This window comes from Protopterus annectens, chromosome 13.part0 (assembly GCF_019279795.1).
Source record: "Protopterus annectens isolate FY-2018-M chromosome 13.part0, PAN1.0, whole genome shotgun sequence".
Classification (NCBI taxonomy): Eukaryota; Metazoa; Chordata; order Ceratodontiformes; family Protopteridae; genus Protopterus; species Protopterus annectens.
Window position 1 is genome coordinate 1,209,786,115 of NC_056747.1, and position 22,459 is coordinate 1,209,808,573.

The 22,459-nt window shown below is 41.7% G+C and overlaps 1 protein-coding gene across 2 annotated transcripts in view; it reads left to right on the forward strand.

The window, feature by feature from the left end:
• The window catches only part of MARCHF10 (membrane associated ring-CH-type finger 10), a 564,123-nt gene that overhangs the window by 488,266 nt on the left and 53,398 nt on the right, over window positions 1-22,459 (forward strand). For both annotated transcript variants that reach the window (XM_044055213.1, XM_044055214.1), the window contains exons 4-5: window positions 12,658-12,844; window positions 15,920-16,057. In XM_044055213.1, the coding sequence (XP_043911148.1) occupies window positions 12,658-12,844; window positions 15,920-16,057 (325 nt within the window). The remainder of the gene's footprint in view (window positions 1-12,657; window positions 12,845-15,919; window positions 16,058-22,459) is intronic.

Here is a 22,459-nt window from a genome sequence, read left to right on the forward strand (position 1 = left end):
ATCCACACCCCCACCAAGGGCAACAATATCCTAGACCTAGTCATTACCAACATGAATGACCGGTGTTCCACACCCGAAGTCAACTCCTTGTTGGTCAGATCCGGCCATAAGCTAATCACCCTAGATATCCACATCCCGCCCCCACTCCACATTAAGGAAACCACGGTAAAAAATTTCTCCATAGCCAACTTCATGCTTCTTAACATAGAAGTGGAGAACTTCATGACACCCATGCAGACGGCCAATACAGTTACGACTGCTAAATCCTACACAAATGCACTCTATAAGCACTTACACGAGTGCATGGATCGTGCTATCCCAAACAGAACCAAGAAGCTATCCTCCAAAAAAAGGAAGCTAATCTGGTGGTCCCCTGCCATAAACAAACTGTACAACAGAAGGAAGAAACTGTTGCAAAAGAGAGTAATATTCCATGAGTGGTGGAGCTCCCTGGTCAGCCTCAGTAAGACGCTGAGATCCCGTATAAGAGCATCCAAAGCTAGCTATGAAAATAAAATCGCCACTGATTCCAAGGACAACCACAAAGCATTCTATACCTATGTCAAGAATCTCAATGGCAACACCCACATCTGCTCCGAGTTACAGCACAACTGCATGAAAATTACAGAACCAACTGATATTGCCAACATTCTGGCAGATAGGTTCAGTGCTAACTTTACCACCCTCTCACACCCTAAAGGGCCCATATTGATACAGGAAGAATGCAGAGTCCCTGTAATCACAACTACAAAGGTAAAAGCTGCACTCTATAAAGCCAAAAATACAGCATCCATGGGACTGGACAACATCCCAGGCTGCGTTTTACACGAACTTCAGAACAAACTGGCTCCCCACCTAAGCACCATGTTCAGTCATAGCCTCACGTCAGGCTTTGTGCCCACTGAATGGCTCACAGCAACAGTTATCCCACTCCACAAAGGGGGAGCCAACACTGATGCCGGGAACTATCGTCCTATTAGCCTGATGAGCTTGGTCTGCAAGGCCATGGAACATATAGGTTCATAGGTAGGTACTAGGCTATCGGCCCTGGGGCCTATACAATCCCAGCCAAAAAGTTACCCTGGCTTTTACCACCCAAGAAAATTATTTTCCTGTGCCACTGTTGAGCAGAACCACAGAGGTGATCCCCGGGGTGAATTTCCTATTTCCCATCCAATCAAAATTTTTCTTTAAGAGTGCTAATGAAGAACTCTGTTTGATATAGATAGGTAGTTTATTCCAGAGTATGGGAAGTCTCTGGGACAGGAATCTATCCCTCCAGCATGTTCTGTTTATTGTGGTGACAAGGTTTACGTCCCTAGAGTGTGTAGCTCAGAGGGATTGGGATTTCTTTAAGTGGAGCATGTCCAAAAGCTCTGGGTTTGACATAGCTTTGTATGTTAGGCAGAGATCACCTTTGAGTAGGCAATATGTGACGGAGTAAAGCTGGAGTTTTTTGAGACGGTCTGCGTAGGGCATCTGTTTGAGGCCGGTAATCCTCTTTGTGAGGTATTTCTGTGGCCTTTCCAGTTGTTGTAGATGTCTTGTGAGGTACATACCAAAAGGGGCGTTGTACTCTATAATGGGTCTAATGAGTGATGAGTAGAGGGGAACAATGACCTATTTTTTTCTGGATGAGAAACCGTTTTTGATGAGGTGTGCCACGTAGAAGGATTTCCTGACTACTGTGGCGATGTGACTATCAAAGGAGAGAATACTGTCCACCTGTGTCCCAAGGTCTCTTATCACACTTTTGGTGTTAAGTATACTACCGCCTATGTTGTAGTTCATGGGTACAGAGTTTTTACCAAAGGTGATGACAATGCACTTTTTGGCATTGAGCTTGAGACCATGGCTTACCAGGCATCTGTCTCAGTGAGGCCCTTTTGTAGGATGTCCACATCATTAGGAGTTTCGATTATGGCTCCTACTTTGCAGTCATCTGCGAACTTCATTAGCCAAAGACCTTCTGTGTTAGCTTGAACCACCTTACCCTTGTCTATGGCTTTGGTGATTGCTTCAAAGAAGTCTATCAGGTTTAGGAGACATGATCTGCCTTTTACAAACCTGAACTGGGTAGAGTCCAGAGTTTGGAGATTACCAATGTATTTGTTTATAAGTTCCATGATGATACGTTCCATGGCCTTGCAGACCAGGCTCATCAGGCTAATGGGGCGGTAGTTCCCGGGGTCCATGGTGGCTTCCCCCTTGAGGAGTGGGATAACAGTCACTGTGCGCCATTCAGCAGGCACAAAACCTGAGGTGAGGTTATGATTGAAAAAAAATAAACAGCCTCTGCAAGGTTCGAACCCAGGACCCTGCACACCATAGCCAAAGTGATTTACCACTAAGCTCTGTCAGATATCATCATGGAACTCAAACAAAGACATTGGTAACCTCCAAACTCTGGACCCCACCCAGTTCGGGTTTGTGAAAGGCAGATCATGCATCCTGAACGTAATCGACTTCTCTAAGGCAGTCGATGAGGCTAAGGTGGTTCACACAAGCTATTTTGACCTCGCCAAGGCTTTTTACACCATCCCCCATTCTGGAATTATAGCTAAACCCACTAAACTAGGTATAAAACCCTACATCACAAGATGGGTTGCCAACTGACTCACTGACAGAACCCACACTGTAAAAGTTGCAGACTCCAAATCTGACATCAAACCAGTGACAAGTGGAGTACCACAGGGTTCAGTCCTGGGACCTTTCCTGTTTGTTATCTACTTCTCTGAAGTATAGGCTAACACAGAAGGCCTCTGGCTAACGAAGTTCGCAGATGACTGCAAACTAGGAGCCATAGTCGAGTCCCCAAATGATGTGGACATCCTACAGAAGTGCCTCACTGAGACAGATGCCTGGTGTTAGAGCCATGGCCTCAAACTCGAGGCCAAAAAGTGCACTGTCATCCCCTTTGGTAAAAACTCTGTACCCATGAGCTACCACATAGGTGGTAGTCTACTTAACACTGAATGTGTGATGAGACCTTGGTGGACAGTAGTCTTTCCTTTGATAATCACATCACCACAGTAGTCAGGAAGTCCTTCTACATGGCACACCTCATCACAAAAGGGTTCTCATTCAGGAAAAAAAGAGGTCATTGTTCCCCTTTACTTGACACTCATTAGACCCATTACAGAGTGCAACGCCCCTTTTGAAATGTACCTTACAAGACATTTGCAGCAGCTGGAAAGGCCGCAAAAGTACCTCACAAAGAGGATTACTGGCCTCAAACAGATACCCTACACTGACCATCTAAAACCTCCAGCTTTACTCCGTAGCATATCGCCTACTCCGAGGTGATTTCTGCCCAACATATAAAGCTATGTCAAACCCAGAGCTGTTAGACATGCTACACCTAAAGAAATCCCAGTCCCTCTGAGCTACACACTCTAGGGACCTAAACCTTGTCACCACAATAAACAGGACATGCTGGAGAGATAGATTCCTGTCCCAGAGACTTCCCATACTCTTGAACAAGCTACCCATCTATGTCAAGCAAAATTCCTCTTTAGCACTTTTCAAGAAAAATCTTTGAGTGGATGGGAGATAGGAAAATATACCCCGGGAATCACTTCTGTGGCTCTGCTTGACAGTGGCACAGGAAAATAACTTTCTTGGGTGGCATAAGCCAGGGAAACTTGTTGGCTAAGCTTACTTAGGCCCTTAGGCCGATAGCCTAGTACCTACCTATGAACCTATTATTAGACTAAATACAATATTATGTAGCATTGAAATGTGCTGAAATAAGGGTGACAGTTCATTATTTACCCATAAAGCAAATGTCAGAGTGGAAAAGTTCAAATAGTGGATAAAGAGGAGGAGGGGAAGAGAAGAAAAAGTGAGAAAAAATATTTGTTAGAAGTAATAATTAGGATAGATATGGGAGGCAGGAGAAAAAATGAGTAAAAGCTACATTACAAGTAAGAGAAACGAAACCAAGGAAAAGAAGAAATTACATGGACAACAGGACTTACAGTGTGTGTGTGTGTGTGTGTGTGTGTGTGTGTGTGTGTGTGTGTGTGTGTGCGTGTGTGTGTGGTGTAAAAGAACTATAAAGCAAATCTGCACTGATACCTGCTTGCTGCCCTGCTGAGGGGGACACTTGTGCAATTGCAGTGGACTGGCTCCAGTAGGAAGGGATGGCAGCATAACTCTCAACATTATAGAACAAGAAATCTGGACAAGGCCATAAATAACAAGGGACAAAGGCCCACAAATGGGACAATTTATAAATATTGCACTTATAAACTTAGAAAGTTGATATACAGGTTTTGCATTAGAGTGAATTTTCTTAAGGATATGACGTCTGAAAATCAAATGCCTGTCAACTTTCTGACTTCAGTGTTTAATGATTTGCAACTGATTTGACAGAAAACTGCAATGTTATGAAAAACAGACAAAAAATCTGGACTTTCTACAAAAATCTGTACTGTTGAGAGATATGGATGGGAGCCTTGAACCAACACCCATAATTTTCATTTGTTTGCCAAAGCCATTACAACAGTGTTTTGCAGAGAGGTGGGAAAAGCTTTAAATTTGACTGGTATGTTGTGTGGGTATGGGTAGCTGTGTTTGTGGAAGGTGGAGGTGTGCCTTTGTAAGTGTGGTGCGAATGTTATGGATTATGAAATGGAGAGATTAAGAGTAAAATTGTGCTCAGTGAAGTCCCTAGCAATTTCATCACTGCTTGATTCAGACATGTACATTCCCCTGTTGTCAGTACTATGTTTGAGTGCATTGTTTTAGAGTGTAGTTTCACTGCTACAGCTGCTGCTAATCCTTCAATACAAGTATCTGCTTTGGAAGTTTTCTCCAGGAGTCTGTTGCTGAGAGGATGAGAGACATGCTACAGGTATACAACTAAGACAAACTAGATAAAGCAACAGTAAGAAAAGTACTAGGTCACATCAGAGGCTTGGGAGGTCATTGTTAAGAAACTGAGAACTGTTGTAAAATTTATCATTAAATACCATAAATTCAGGTTATACTATAAGAGAATAACTATGTAAAGATAACCATGTCAGCAGCCAAAATGCATTATAAGTTGAATATTTTACTGTGCACATTTTAAATGGATAGACTGGCCTAAACTATGGAGTGATGCGTTTGCTTCTTTTTTTTTTTTTTTATTTATTCCTGGGAAATGCTATTCAGAAGTGAAGCGGCATAGAGACATACAAGGGAACAGATTTTTTTTTATGTTATTATCATGCAAAGCTGACTAAATAGTTGAACCTAGTAAAGCTGGAAATGTGAGACTGTAGCCCACTGAAGGAGGGGAGATGGGAGGAGTAACTTGGCCAGGAACTGAAACTTGCAAAACTGCTCCTTGTGAAAAGTCTTTTTATCTCAGTAATTTGTTGACACTTTTGCAAGTTTCTTTCAGAGAATGTGTAGTACATCAGTAGGAACAACATTTGTAAAACTCAGCGCATACCAGTCAATGACACATGAGCTGCAGACTCTCAAACTTGGCAGTTTTTTTAGTTGTTCCATTCTAAGTGAATGGAAGTCTGGTCTGACAACAAATGATAGGCTATTTGTTCTCAGTCTGTGCATTATGGGACAGATTTAGCTTTCCAAAGGAATCACGATGTCTGCCCCCATGACGGCAGACAAGAGTAAAAACAAAATAAAATTAGGAATGAGTACTTATTTTGCTGCAGGCAGCTTTGGGAGGTGTAGTAAATCATGGCAAGATAAAAAATATATGTTTTCTTCATCATTTGCCCGTAGTGGTCCTTTAATAAATTCTACCATGGCAAGCAAGTGTGGAAAACAGATGCATTTTCATTCCCATAGACAGGAATGTTCCTTTATGCTTTTTCCACTGATATCCATGGTAATTCTGACGGTTCAGAAGGACTTCACAAAAATCATTGTGGTGACTCTTTTTTTGGCCCCAGGAAACATTGGCCAAGGACAAATACCACAAGCTTCCTCACAGACTAGATCTACTCACACAAACATGAGAAGTTTGATGCACCTTAGTCTCCATCACCTTCAACGTTCTGTGTGGATAATTCAATTCTGATACTTTTTAGGCACTTATTTCATGAGGACATGAGCCAGGTACTGAAGGAGGCAAAAAAAATGCTCATAGAAAATCATATATAGTTTAGTAGAAGCAATTTTCTAGTTGGTGCCTAGCCAATAACCAGGGGCCTATCAGGGATTTTGTATCACTGGTGATCAAATATTTATGTAGGTTGCTGTCCTCTGGCCTCTCTTATTCCTCCATGGATCCTCCTCTTTCTTCTCTGTTTGTGGTAAAACAATTTCTGAAAGGAATTTTTCACGTGAGACCTCCTCGTAAAGAGGTTGCTCCTCCTTGGGATCTCAATTTTTGTTGGAAAATTTGACTGTCATCTTTTGAATCTGCTCATCAAGCCGATTTAAGGTACTTGAAAAAATGTACTCATCATTGTTCTGACATATGCAAGAAGAAAATCTGAGTTGCAAGCTCTCATGGTGTTAAAACTTACCTCATATTCCACAGAGAAGCAGTCCCATTAAGAATAAACACCTCTTTTATGCCCAGAATGGTTTTATAGTTTATATTGATTCGAGCCATCAGTCTTCCTTTGTTTCTACCTAGAACCTAAAAAAATAGGGAAAAAGGATTCTGCATAATCTGGACATGCATAGGCAGCTTAGGCACTATCTTGACAGTAGTAGGGCCTTTAGAAAAGCAGTTCAGCTATTTATTTCTTAAGAAAGGGACAAAAATAGACATCTTATGTCTAAACAGATCATTTCCAGGTGGTTGTCTTCAGCTATTGCTTTTTGTTATTCCCACCATGGCAAATCCATTCCATGCAATATCAAGGCACATTCTGCTAATGCCTTGTCTTCTTCAGTGGCAGACTGGAAAGGGGTGGACTCTAGAAGCATTCTGGAAACAGCTAGGTGGTCGTCCATGCATACCTTTGCAAAACATTACAGACTGGATTTCTATTCAAGGTCCAGGTCGAGCTTTGCTAGGATCATTCTCCACAGGCTTCTGAATCTGCACCCTTCCTCTTCTTAGGATAGATAAGCTTTGGTAATCAACCCATATAGACTAAAGGCTATTGCAGAAGTGGGAATGTTGAACAGAGTACGGTTGTATAAGTTGCACTTACCCATAACTGTAAGTGTTTAAATTCCTCACTGCTGCAGTAACTGCACCCACCCTCCACCTCTCTACTTTTGTATATAGTTGCAGATGGGATATAAATTGGGGTTCTTTGTGTTTCTACTTTATATATTTCGTTGTTATCATTGTTTATTTGTTCAAGACTATTAGGCTGTTCTCTCTCTTTCTCTCTCTCTCTCTGTCTGTCTGTATGGGTAAGAAAGTCCTGAAGAAATTTGACTGCTGTTTTCCCTCCATGGGTCTAGCAAACCAGCAGTCAGATGAAGCTCTGTGTGTGTGTGTGTGTGTGTGTGTGTGTGTGTGTGTGTGTGTGTGTGTGTGTGTGTGTATATATACACGTGCATGTTTGCGAGTCTGTGTGTGTGTGTATGTGTGTGTGTGTGTGTGTGTGTGTGTGTGTGTGTGTGTGTGTGTGTGTGTGTGCGTGTGTGTGTATGGGTTTGGGGGGTGGGGGAGCAAGAACTTTGTGAAGCTGGCCAGTTGTTTATTGGGCAAGGAAACAACCCATATAGCCTAAGGGCTACTGCAGCAGTGAGAAATTTGAACATCTACAGTTATGAGTAAATGCAACTTGTATAGCTGTACTTTACATTGACCTAGATTTTGTTGACCTTCACTTTGCGACATTAGTTGAATGTTGCAAAATGTATGAATATTTCCAGGCTAAAGTGTGTTTTCAGTTTAAACAAATAGATGTTTTTTCATCTCCCTGTTGAAATGTCAGCACTCAAAATGTGGAGTGCCAATAAGCCGGGGGAAAAAACTGAAATAAATGGAGAGGAGTGAATCTTGAAAATTACTCTTCTCCTTAAAGCTTCTTTTTGCAGGGGGAGAGGGGGCACACCTCGTCTAAACTTATATATACCAACTCCAAGATTGCCATATCTCAGAGAAAAGGGAATATTCCACGACATGTCATCTCAGATTTAGTATATGTAAGTCGGCCATTTCGGCCATTCAGTTTTCATATTTCAGGACTCACTGTATGGGTCCCGAAATTTCAAATGGTAATCATTTCTTTCCCTTACACTGACAGTTTATATGCAGTGTCTGTTTTTGCAAAGATGGGAAGTCAGTGGGGTAAGAGAATTTCTGTTTTTATGCACTGTTGTGTGTTGTTGGAATTGGTTTCTAGAAAGAGAAGGGGATTGCATAGGTAGTTACTAGGCAATCAGCATGAAAGCCATTTTAAGCCCAACTTTACCAAAATATTGCTGATGTGTCAATACCCCAACTAATTTTACTGTCACGATTAAGGAAATAGGTGCGAACTGTGATAACTTTGCCATTTTCTTTCTATGGGTCTAAGTTATATTTAAATAGGGTTACACATGAACTTTGCTTCACATGATTATTTAGCCGTTTCCAGAGAAGGGGTAATCTCTGAGACCCATACCTATACCTCCAACATGTTCTGTTTATGTCGCAAATGATACACATCCCCTAATTTTAATATTTTCTTTATCACATCATTCTTGTCATTCTTTGTAATGCACATTCCCTGATTTTTATATTTTCTTTATCACATCATTCTTAACTTGCTCTTTCTTATATAATGTTACATTACACCTCCCTTTCCATATAAACCTTAACAATGTTTTATCACTTCTCATTGAATTATTTTTCAATTTTTTTTTGTCATATAACCCATATAATATATTATCTGTCTTAACTTATTTTAGAGTATCTAACTTAAGTATGTTAGGAATCTTTTGCCAGACACTAGAACAAAAAACATTTGATTGTTTCTTTGACTCATGCACAGTCTGTCTTCATATTTTTTATATTTCATTTGTCCCTTTATAGATAACCTACTTAATAACAGTCTCCAGAAGTCATTCCATTCTGCCTCAAATAACTTATCTTCTTCTTTTTCATTTGGCTTTTTCCCGGTTAGGGGTTGCCAGAGCTGATCACCTGTCCACTCATGATTGGCAGTAGAGTTTTTACGGTGTTGAGTTGCCAGCCCGGCACCCAGCCTTCCACAGAAGGCACACACATGCACGCAGTCATGCCTAGGGCCAATTTAGAGTGTCCAATCCACCTACAGCATGTAATTACTAAGGGTTGTAGGAGAGCATACCTCACTGTATAGAGGTATATAGGGGCAAGAAAATGCAGGAAACTATCAACCCAAAGTATATTTTGACACATTTAGAATAAAATATTTTATAAAGTTGATATAGTGTCTGCACCAGAACAGCATTTGTCACTGCAGCAGTAGGTAATGTGGCAATACCGGCTGCTGCTGGTGGAACCATCAACACACATCTTACTTTTATTTTCTTTGTCTGTATGCATTTTCCCCACTGCGCTAGCCAAGCATCAGAACTCCTCATATCAACTAAGCACATGTGTTCCCTTGTCCTGGGTTTTCTTCACTGAGGGCAAGGGCTTCAAAGATAGTGGTTTGTTCCCTTGCTGGCACTTGGTGGTGAGGGCACATTTATTAGGGGTCCTAATACCTCCCCTGGGAGGTGACAAGCAGCCTGCATCACTACAGGCACCATTATAACCTCACTTTGCAAGTGTACATTCCCATGTCCCTGAGATTTTGGCTTGTTGGCAGAATAATCATTCCTGGTCCATGTTTTGCATCACTGCCTCTCATCCTTGTCTCATTGAACAGCCATGGTCTGCTATTCTCCCCTCTAAGAACAGTTATGTCCATTCTCCCCACACCATTTCCAACAGATGTCTGGGTCATATCATAGTCAGGCTTTTATCCTTTTGTGGCAATGGAGCTGGCTACCCTCATGTTACGTCCTGCCTTGCTTGGGTCATGGAGTGAACACTATTCTAATGGCAATGTGGCCTAAATAGGATAGTTGTTTTTTGCACCTTGTAGGAAACAACTTATGACATTTTTTTTTTTACTTTTATTCTATAATGCAATGACAGTTATTTCTTTTTCAGCTAACATTCTGCAGAAATAAAGCTGTCTCTAGTATTTATATATGAAAACCTAATATGCACACCCAGTAAACTTTACATAGTTGTTCATTTTTTAATTATTTTATGCATCAGGAGTGGACTAAATGAGATTTATTTGTTGTTTTTAATGGCCATATCTGAGATACTTATGTTACAGATGCAAAGTTATATGTATTGGAAGCCAAGAGATTTCTTTAGGTAATTAGCACAGAAGGTGGCTTGGCTCTTCAGAACTCTTGTCACAGTTAAAATGTGACTTTCACAAAAGAAGCAGACCTGGACTTCCCTGGAGATGGTTATATTACTGTACCCAATAACGTATGTAGCTGTTAGTTCTGTGCATTTCTCACTCACCAGTCCTTCCTAGACTGTGGATTTTTTCCCTTGTTCTTTCACTGTTTAACTAAATTTTGGAGTACATTTTCTCTCTACCACACACATGCATAACTTTTGATGGTGTCACCACCCTTTCCTGGAAAATAAACTTCTTTGTATCTTTTTGTATTTGCTATTATCCCAGGCCTTCAGTCATACTTTGTGTTAACTGTTTTCCTCTTCCTTTCAGGTTTTCAGTACTTACATTATTTATTCTTTTGAGAAAGTTACATATTTTTTACCCTTGAAGCTGTACACTTTGTAAGCATAATAAACCATTTCTGGGTATTTGTGTAAAGGCTTACATATATTGCATCATTAATCAGAGGTATAGGGAAACGTAATCATCAGCAGCATGCCTTGCCCTGCATTAAATTTCATTGTAAAATGTGCATACAAATCCAGTAAAATTGCAGTTCTCATCTTGTCTCCACGGATAGATGTTAAGAACAACCAGCTGATCCTCATAGGATGTGGTCTGCTTGCCCAGCAACGTTTGTTAAAAACTCTCATTTGTAATGACCGTTTTCTGTCTTGTTCCTTCATTATCATAAACTCCAGACTGAATATAATTCTCTAGGTGAAGTCATATGACTCTGGCTTTTGGATTCTTCTCACAGCTTTACCCTAACAGACTGGCAACAGGGTTAGCATATTAGGGTTAGGCCCGATAATGTCAGCTAAAAATGCAATTTCCCTTTTATTTCTTCTGAGGAGGGGAGGGAAGGGAGGTGCAGAGAGAAAGCATGGATTGTGCTATGCATTTTTTTCTCACAGAAGAAACCAATCACTATATGTTTGAGGGGGGTCTACATTCTGAAACCTGTTGGACTGAGTTTCAGGAGCAGAATTTATGTCAAACCAAGGACAGGGGAAGGATGTCATTGTGACTGCAAACACAGTTAAGAAAACAATCTGTAGCATCTGTCTGACTTAATCTTCAGAAGTGAGACTGCTTCAGATTGAAACAGTGGAAATGAGACTATATTAATAGCAACAGATTAGGCCTCCTTTTTTGGAAGTCACGTACTCCCATCTGAATGTGTTCTATTTCCAAACTTTCAATACCTGAATCTCTGATAATTCATCTGCATACCTCGTGTTTCTATGGATACTGCTTTTGCACTCTGCTAAGAACAGCTTCAGTTTGCAAGCTGAAAGCGCCTAACACTGCATCAAGGAGACTGCGTAAGTAGATTAAATCTCTTTTTAATGCTTATTTTCTTGTTAAGATTGCAGTGTGTTGTAGCTGGACAGCTGCAGTAACCTCTGCAGCAGCCTGACATTGATATGCACAAAGATCTTGCAGTATCTTTCTCATGTCATGTTGCTGCTTGATATAAAATGCCTTAGATTTATTTGCCACTGTCTTTTCATGCATTTAAATCATATTTTTCCCTGTAATAGTAATTCTGGCTAACAGTTTATTGTATTTTGTTGAAGAAAGTTAGCCACAGTCACCATTCATACCATATGAAATACTTTTTCACCAGCAGTTTATGAGGGATCCTGTCTGTGACAGTCTCTTAATGCTGCATGTATGCTGCCTGACTTATTTGCAGTAAATCAGTAGAGGCTGCGAGAAGCATGGTTCCAAGGGGTTGGGTGGAGCAAAGAGATAAAGATTGGTGATTGTGCACTTTATAAGCTGCAGGTTTGTGTCTGCAGATGATTAGTGATATTTGTGCAGAAGAAATTGCATACTCTTTTCCAGATTGTTTTTGGCAAATAAATAAATAGTTACTGAGGTAGCATGTCTCATTAAATTTAGGTAACTGAATTGTTAGAAAACAGTATTTCTGGATGTATGTATATAGTTAGGGTGTACAGATGAATAAATAAATAGTTACTGAGGTAGCATGTCACATTAAATTTAGGTAACTGAATTGTTAGAAAACAGTATTTCTGGATGTATGTATATAGTTAGGGTGTACAGATGTACCTACAGTGTATCGCATACACTTCCCTTTTCTGTAGTTATATGCAGTATGTGTCAGGAAAAGACTGTTTGTATTAAGGCAAGAGAAATGTTTTCATAGATCTTCACCCAGTGCTGTGTGGCTTGAAGATGTGACACAAATGTCTGGTATCTTTCTTATTGCCATGAATGACTGCTTGCTCCATTCTTCTCCCTGTTGACATTTGTCTTGCACAGTAAAAGTAGTAAGGAGTATGAAAATAGGTTGTTTTTCATGCTTTCTCAGGTATCAGCCACCTGCAAGGGACACCTGAACAGTACTGCATCATCATCATCATCATTATCACAGAGGAATAAAACAGTGTCTCAGCTTCCCCTAATAGTGAGGCATTCAAATACTGAGAGGCGGAAAGTTGCAGTACCCATAAAGAAGCAAGAAAGAAATGGTGTTTGCCTCAACCTTGTAAGCACAGGTGAGTAGTTGTCAACTTTCATTTATTCCTGAGAACAGCAAGGAAAGCATGTGGAGGAGAAGCTAAACAAGTCAGAACTGACCAATAAATGTAATCATGCATTGCTGACATACTTTTCAACTCAACGTGCAAAGAATACATTTTGAGCTGATTATTTACCTGCAGAGAAGACAGCATGTTGTTCCTTAACAGTGGTAAAAAGTGCTGCATGGTACAAATGTAGTATTCTAGATGACTCACAAAAAATATTTTTCTTCTGTTTGAAGTCTTGAACTGCAACTGATATAGAATCAGAATTGTAGCTTGTTACAAAAACATACATAATTCAGGGCTTTGCAGTTTTCTTCATTTGTTTACTACGTAACATTGTTGATTGACAACATCCAGGAGTAAACACGCACCTTTAGACTGAAGGATCTGTGAAATTCATCTTTTAATACTGTATGTTTTAACCAGAAGTATACACATAATCACAGTCTTAAAATTAGAAATATATTTTTCTAACAATATTGTTTATGCGTTATTCCATCTTTGATAAATCATATTGCATACCTTTTTTTTCCAGTCCAGTGTTACAAGTGACTGGATTGGAATTTTACTGAATGGCATATGGACAGTGGATAAAACATCTTTCCTGACTATGTATCTGAACATTTGAAGATGCCTGCAAAGGTGGACCATTTGCATTTGATTTAAATACTCTTTTTACATTATAAGATCCAAAGCTTGACCTGCTTGTATCATCTTCATGCCTTCCTCTATAATGTTTTAATTTGTGTAGCAAAATATTTTTCAGTTTGCCCTGTGTTTTTAAAAAGTTTACCTCTTTTGACACTGCATTTGAAAGTATGCAGCACCTTCTCTCTGTGATGACATAATTCCTCTAAACCTCTCTCCTTAATTTACTCATGGATGCCGCATAGTTTAAATATGTCCTTATCTCAGTTTTATCCTTTACTATTATCTGCACATTTTGATTCATGCCTCCATTCACTTTCCTGTCAATGCTCCAGTCTAGCCTTATGTTTCGGACTTCTTACGGTTTTCAAAATTGTCTCATGAGATTTTCCAACAGACTTTTACTGTTTCTGCAGTCTGAGTACCAGTGCTGTGCACATATATACATGCAGTGAGAATTTTGCTTCTTCACTGCTGAGTATAGTGGTCCTAGAGTCTTTGGTCTCCCCTTTACCACCTTCCTTAGTTATTCTTTCCAGCATCTTGTTTACCTTTGATGCTGAGTTCTACTGTGTCAAGACTTCATGTGTTTAATGATTAATCCCAGATTGCTACTTCTCTTGATGTGATGCATACCATTTTGCCTTTGTATGGAAACTATGACATCCTAGGTGTTATTTTAAATATCCTTTCCCACCGTCCTTTACTGCTGTCTCCACATTCTAGCCAATCTGTCCCACTCACTGGCTGATCATGATATTCTTTATGGTGCATACTGCTATTAAGCATTATAAGGAGACTTCAGATTTGTTACCATCACTCCAGGAAGCAGGGCAGTCCATCTGAGAGGAATTCATCTTTAATTTAGTGTTGTGCAGGTGTTCTAAAGCATGGTACTAAAACAAGGTATGTGCCTGTGTGGTGGTGGGGAGTTGCAGAACCTGTTCATGACCAGCTGTAATATGAATAATATGGAGACCCTGGTGCATTGCCTAATAAAGTCTTTGCTGCTGCTTGTGCTAACTAAAAATTGTGTTTTGAAATGCGTGTTTTTTACGTACTCATGCAACACTGTTGTTATATCTCATTTTATCTTACTGTAACTGGTTGTGGCTGAAAAGGGACCACTAAGTCCATTCCACCTACCTGTATAGCAAAGCAAACCAACCAACCAATAAATAAATAAATAAATATTAAAGCAGTGATAAACCCCAAACTGAAATAAGGCAAGTTATAATATTTTAGTGATTAGTACTTAATTTAACAAATCGCTTTAAAGTGTTGGTGAGTGTTAATAGATTGCTTTGAAAACAGATGGAACTGGGTAACTTTAAAGGAGAAATGACATAACAGTTGAAGATTACAGCAAAAGTAATGACAGGAATATATAAAAACACAAAGATAAACTAGCATCTGTGAATTGTTTCTGACTGATTTGATAGCAGATGTTGTCCAAAGATAAATATAGTTTATCCTACAATTAAAATCTCCTTTAGGAAGTCATAAGTTTAGGTCAAACATGTTAAGCTTTGTGATGTTGCTGATTCTTATTAGGGGGACTGGATTTGTCCCTTTGAACATGCAAAGTGAAAAATGGCACAGGCAGTAAAAGGTTTCTATTTGGAGAGCTTGTCAATGCTTTCTGGCCAGCAGCTTGTATTACTTTATGAAAGCTGCACTTGATACTGTGTGTATTTCCGATATTGCAGTGCTCTGTCTGTGGAGTATTAGATGTTGACCCTTCATTCTTTTCACCTGCCCATAGCAACCCAGCATCCTTCCTGCCTGTATATATGTGGTATATCCACACTGTTTTGAAGAGGTTGTCTAATCTTTTACCATCAAATGTAATCCATTATCAAGGTGAACTTACCAAAAAAAGCAATGTACCAAGTTACTAAATAAATAAATAAAAAGGAATCTTGACTGAACACTTCAGTGCCTGTGTGAGATAAACATTTACATAGTATGATTAAGGTAAAAAAAGAACACATTACATTTTGCATTCCATAGTAAAGCTGAATTAGAAAGTATACCATGACCTTTCTGCAGAAAGTTTCTTCCACTGTTTAGCATCAGAGATGAAAAGGTTATTACCAGCAAACATTCTCCGTGCTTAACCAAAGAGACCAAAGAGTTTTGAAGAACACGTTTAAAAAGCAGTAGGTGAATATAGCAGTGCTATATTTATAAGAGGTAACTTGCTTAATTTATGGAAAATATTCAGAAACTTTTAATATTTTCTTTTTGGGAAAATGTTATACGTGTGTTAAATGAAATGGCAAAAGAGTATTTCTATAATAAGAGTGCATCGAAATTTTGCTAAAAGACTTATTGTAGTTGACTCATTTCCTATCGCTCTTACCTAAGTTAGAAGTGATGTGTATTTATTTACAGCAACACAGAGGCACAATTTACCAAAAAGGAACAGCATGACTCATAGGAGAGTCTCTAAGAGCTCTGAAAATCTGACGACTGTTGCTGCAGTTGGCACACGTTCTCACATTCAACCAGAGGAGATTGCCTTGCAATCAGGTAAGAATAAAGATACCATCTACTGTTTGTAGTTATTTGTAATACTTGGGGTGAGGGCAACTTAAGAATTTTTCTTGGTGGTTTGTATTAGTTTGTGACCAACTAAAAGATATGTGGCAGTGATTATCTCTCAGTAAGCAGTTAGCACTAAGAACTGCAGTACTCTGTCTCTCTTTCTTTGCTGTGCCTCCAGGTCCTCATCACAGTGTCCTTATCAGACTACTAGCTTCTGACAGTGTAGGAAAACAAGATTGCTTCTTTCTGTTATTTAATTTTTATGCTGGATGTATAGTTGCTTGTAGGGTAGAACAGAAACAGCATTCTAAATGATTGCTCCTAACAAGCAGCTTCTTGTTAATGTCAGTGAAACAATCCTGACAGTACAGCAGTGCCAGATGAAAGCCGCAAGTAAATGTTCCAGAGTTAAATGTTGTAGATACATACAAGAAATAGACAAGAATTTGCCCATATCCAACAGAAAAAGCATTATTGCCTAAAGGTGCACTCTTGGTTTAGGTCATTAATTATTACCAAACTTCAAGCTTCTGTCAGTACATCATAGTGATTGGTTATAATTACAAAGACTAACAAATAATGTTCTGACTTACACATTGAAATAACTGTCCTGATACATATAAGCTTAGAATCGTACTAGGCTTTGTTGCTGCACTGGACCAACTGTTGTTAAGAAGTGACCTGGGCCACTGCTATGGCAAACATTTTGAAAAGCATATTAATAAGCAGTATGTGAAAATAAATCACTCTGAGTAATAGCGTGTAGTACAGAGAATATGGTTAATACTATATTGCTTACGGCTGCATAGTACTAGGTGTAATAAACTGCACAAGGAAAGTGCAAAGAATTATACATGCAGCTACACTGTACAAAAGCACTTGATGGTTCTTGACACATCTGCATACATAAAAAAGCTTCTTGTTATGATTGCAGCAGCATTTGTACAAGACATAAAGACGTAAGACTTGGTCTACTAAAAAGAATAATAATTGGAGTATTTGCATTTTGATGTTGCAATGAGGTGAACTTTAAGATTGTGCCTGAAAATTCTGTGCTGCAGAATGTCAGTTATGGATAGAAGTATTATTCAAAATTATGGGGGAAGCAAATGAAAGATATAGTTTTACAGTGCTGGCTTTTAGTTTGAATATTTTCAAATGCTTATCATTTGGCCGAGATAATATAATTGTAATAATAATTTATAAAGCACTGTTTCTTTGGAAAAATGATTCAAGATAAATCAGAGTGTGATTCTACTTTAAGGGAACAGCTAAAATATGATGTGAAAGTGTTCAATCTCGCCGTTTGTTCTTACACATGGGTTTGGAGCCGTTCATCGGCTCTGAGTCGGCCGCATTGCAAAGCTCTGCATCTTAGAGAAGCTCGAGACCAGACTATATCCCACAATCCTCCCTGCTATTCCTCAGATCTAGTTTGCCGCTGCAACAGATCGGTCGAGGAGAGCTCGGGCCAGCGAACAATTTAGTTTATTTTGGAGATAAGCAGAATTTCTTTAAAAATCTTTAATGTTTTAGCTTTAGCCTAGATAGATATTATAGAGAGTGTGTGTGTGTATTTTTCTTGATTTGTATCATATATTTAGATATATATATATATACTTAGATTCATAGGTTTGGGCTTCGGCCTACTAGTTTCTGACTTATCCTAGTAGTGGTATAATAGCTTGTGTGTATTTCATATTATATATATATAGTTATTGTTGGCTAGTATTTTTTTCTATTTTTCACTGTTTTTTTCAGTGTTGAGCTTGATTGTACCAATGTCGGAGAAAGCCAAATCCGGCTTTAAGAGATGTCAGTGTGGACAGAAAATGTCCATCACTGACAATCACGCTTCCTGCGTCTACTGCCTTGGCCCTCTCCATTTGCAGGAGGTTTGCTCCATCTGTCATTCCTTTAGCAGGAGGGTCATGACAGAGAGACGCAGGAAGCTTATTGACAGGGGTTTACTTAAACCTGACTTTCAGGAGGCCTTGGAGAAGTCCGACCAGGCTTCTAAGTCTCCGAAGGGGTCGAAGATGTCGGAGCCCATGTCATCGGCTCCGAGCTCATCTTCAAAGATTCGTTCGCTGGTTCCACAGACCTCGGGGCAGAGCATCGAACGGTTATCTTTCACAGAGCCCCAGGTCTTGGAACCAGTGTCGGAGCTACCTCCACCGTCGATTCTTCAGTCGGTGCCTTCTTTGGCCCCTTCGACCTGGTCTTCCAGACCCTTATCTGATACTGATGTGGATCATGTCATGCAGAAACTAATGGAAAACACAGCCCTTTCCAAGCTGATTGCGGTTTCGTCTCAATTGGTGTCGAAACTAGAAGCCCTCCCCGTGTCTCCAACAGGTCCTCCTTCGAGACTTGCCCAGTCTTCGGAGCCGGGAGAAGACGATCCGATGCTAGTGGAGCCCTCGGTGCCGAACCTGTCCATTGCATGATCAGCACCATTGACTTCGACTCCTTCGGAGCCTGTAGGGGAGTAGCGGAGCCGACGATCTCTCCTTGGTTCCAGGACCGAGAGTCATACCGAATTTTCAGTGCCGACTCTCCCTCTCGGGGCCTCGGCGCAAATTGATTTGGCTCCGTCCTCGGGGTCAGAGCCAATGGTTCCGGTGTCGGTGATGCTTCCGCATTCTTCGAAACCGGAGGAGTCCTCGGCCCAGGGCTCGGGGGCTGTCGACCTTATGAGGAAGGTATTGTCTGCTCAGACAACTACTTCATCGGAGGCATCTTCTCCTTCCCCTAAAGGGCCTCTTTCTGTTTCTGCCCCCACGATTTACCCTAAGCGTAGAGCCCCATTGTCTCAGCCAGCCCCAGAGGGTCACACCAGAAGCCCCCTCTGATGAGGTTCCAAGGAAGAGATTGTGCAAGAGGAGGCACATTGATTCCCCACAGGAATCCCTAACTTCTGACACCGATTTGGATGAGGCAGAGGGGTCCCCATGATCCCCCTCTGAGGAAGTGTCATTTGCAGATATCCTGGAGATCTTGAAACAGAGGGGTGATTGACAGTCCCTAGCCCCCACTGAGGATGAGTCGGTGTTGCTGAAGGCTTTTGGGGCTCAACCTTCTACCTCCTGGGTGACCCCGCCCTTTGATGAGTTGATGGACTTGGATCGCGCGAAGGGCATGGGAAACACCGGACACAGTGGAACCGGTCCCCCGAAAACCAAACAAATTTATCACGGCTCCCCAGGATAAGGCCTATCTCACTAAAGGAGTCCCGGTCGACACTATGGTGGTGGTAGTGGCGGCAGCCACGAAGAAGAAGAGTCTTCCTCTTCTGTTCATCCTCCTAATAAGGATTCTAGGACTATGGACAGGTATGGGAAGCGCGTTTTTAGTTCAGCGACTTTTTCCATGTGTTCGCTAAACTATTTGACACATTTTACACGTCTACAGAGGGATCTCATTAAAGAACTGGGAGATACCCTCCAGGGTAACACAGATGCTGCTGTCTCAGATAAGGTGACAGCACAACTCAACACCCTTACTTCAATAGCAAACTCGTCCATGAGGCTCATCTCATATGCGGCCGAAGGATCGAGTAGAGCTGCAGCTTCAGCGATTGCTCTCCGTAGACAATCCTGGATGCGGATGTGCTCCTTTGCGGAAGCCTTCAAGTCTTCCTTTGCCAGTGCCCCCTTTGATGGTGCCACACTCTTTGGGCCCAAATTTAAGGAGACTTTAACTCGGTGTGAGCAAGAGGGGAAGACCCTGTCTGCTGTTGGGGTCCGTTTTTCCGCTCCATCTAGACTGTACCCCAAAGGGCAACGAGGTGGAAAAATGTGGTTCTGTAAGACTCGGGGATCTTTCTAAGCCACACAAGGTGATGCCCCCTCCAGAGGCAGAGGAGGGGGAAGAAATGGAAGACGCCCCCCGGCGGCAGAGGGGGTCTGCAAAATCAGGGCGACAGGGATACTGGGAAGCCCTTCCAGCATTCCTGAATGGAGGCCCGACTGTCCTACTCTGGAGGCGGTTGGGGGTCGCTTGGCTTTATACCCACAGACCTGGCTAAATCTTACTTCGGATTCTTGGGTAAAAAGCATAGTAACCAGAGGATACATAATTCCTTTTATGTCCACACCACCTCAACAAAAGAGACTTCCAGAGCCACCCCATCTGCAAGGTCCAGCAGCTGTAGAAATTTCAAAGCTGCTCGAAAAAAGAGTCATCCAGCCAGTCCCGGCGGACCAAAGAGGATCCGGAACTTACTCAAGGTTCTTTTTAGTTCCAAAGAAGACAGGGGACTGAAGACCGATTTGGGATCTCAGCAATCTCAACACCTTCGTAAGAAGGAAAAGTTCCGGATGGTCACGCTACAGTCGATCCTTCCCTTCTTACAGAAGGACGATTGGATGTGCTCGATAGATCTCAAGGACGCGTACTACCACATCAAAATGGCCAGGCCATCCAGAGATCACCTGCGCTTCCGGCTGGGAGCCAGTCATTTTCAATTTTGAGCTCTGCCCTTTGGACTCACCTCAACCCCCAGGGTATTCACCAAATGCATGGCAGTAGTGGCATCTCACTTGAGACGACAAGGATTCCGGGTGTTTCCGTATTTGGACGACTGGCTCCTCACCGCCACCACCAGGCATCGTCTTGTTCAAGCCAGAGACTACAAAGTCGACCTTTGTTCCCCCTTAGGAATTTCAATCAATTTAGAAAAATCTGCCTTATCGCCATCACAGCATATCTCATTCATCGGAGTAGACCTAGATACACGGTTAACACTGTTAAAGCTTCCTCCACTAAGGGCGTCAGCCCTCAAAGAACAGGTTCTTCGTCTTCTTCAGAACAGGAAAGCTCCAGCCAGGCTAGTGTTAAAAGCTCTGGGACTAATGGCAGCGTCTCTGATCGCAGTTCCAATGGGGAGATTGCACATGAGGGTCGTCCAGTGGCTGCTTTTCGCGCAATGGTCATTCCAACAGCTACCCTTATTGCACGAGATACTATTAACAAACTCTTGCAAACGAGATCTTTCATGGTGGGTAAACAGTCAGGACCTCACAATGGGTCGTCCGTTTGTCCTACCCAACCTGACGGCCACAATCACCACGGACGCTTCTCTGATAGGGTCTGGGGGACTTTTTCAGGGAAGAACAGTTCAAGGGGAATGGTTCAACATGGAGTACAACCTGCACATAAATGTTCTACAGTTGAGGGCAGTGTTCCTAGCGTTGCAACACTTCCAAGCTCTCTTACCTCTGGGAACAGTGGCAGTACAGACGGACAACATGTCTGTGGTCTGGTACATAAACAAGCAAGGGGGAACCAAGTCTTACCCATTATGCAGAGAGGCCATGAGAATTTAGCAATGGGCAGAGTCCACGGGTCGCTTTCTACTGGCAACGCATATCCTGGGGTCATCCAACGTCATTGCGGACAGGTTGAGCAGAGCCATCCTGTTACCTCACGAGTGGTCCCTCAATCCACAGGTGGCGGAAAGGATCTTCCGCAGATGGGACCAGCCTTGCTGCGATCTGTTTGCATCCCCATTGAATGCCAAATGCAGAAGCTACTTTGCCCTTCTACCCCCTCCGGGGGATGTTCCCAGGGACGCACTGGTGCACGATTGGCCCCTGGGTCTCCTGTATGCATTCCCTCCTATCCCGTTGATTCCCAAATTTCTACAGAAAGCCAGAGACCTGTAAAGGACAATAATACCCATAGCACCATTCTGGCCTTGGCAGATATGGTTTCCCTTTCTTCGAGCCCATCAAAAGGAGGAACCTTGGATTCTGGACCCAGTACCAGATCTATTGACTCATTCGTCGGGAGTTCCTCACCCATCTCTCCAATCCCTAAAACTGACAGCTTGGCTGCTCCGCTTCCCTCTCCAGCCAGGTCAGATCTTCGTTCTCCTGCAGTTCAACACATTCTGGTTGCCTCTCATAAAGCCTCCACCAGAAAGCTTTACAGAAGCAAATGGAAACGTTTCGTATGTTGGGCGTCTAGCCAACACATAGATCCCTTGGTAGCTCCACTACACAAAGTTCTGGAATTCTTATCAATTCTCTTTCACGAAGGGGCCTCAACTTCCACCTTGAGAGTACAGTTGGTGGCTATATCTAACTTTCATATTGGTGAGGGGGGCTCTTCTATTATGTCTCGCAGGCTTTGCAAGGCTTTTATGAAAAGAACCTTCCACCTTCGTCCACCCATTCGGGAGCCCTTTTTCCCATGGAATTTGAACCTGTTATTGTCACAACTGATGTTACCTCCCTTCAAACCGGCTTCATCCTGCCTACTAAAGTTCTTATCGTGGAAGACACTATTTCTCGTGGCAGTCACTTCAGCTCGAAGAGTATCAGAGCTACAAGCATTGTCAGTCAGACCACCATACTTGATCTTCCACCCAGATAGAGTCTC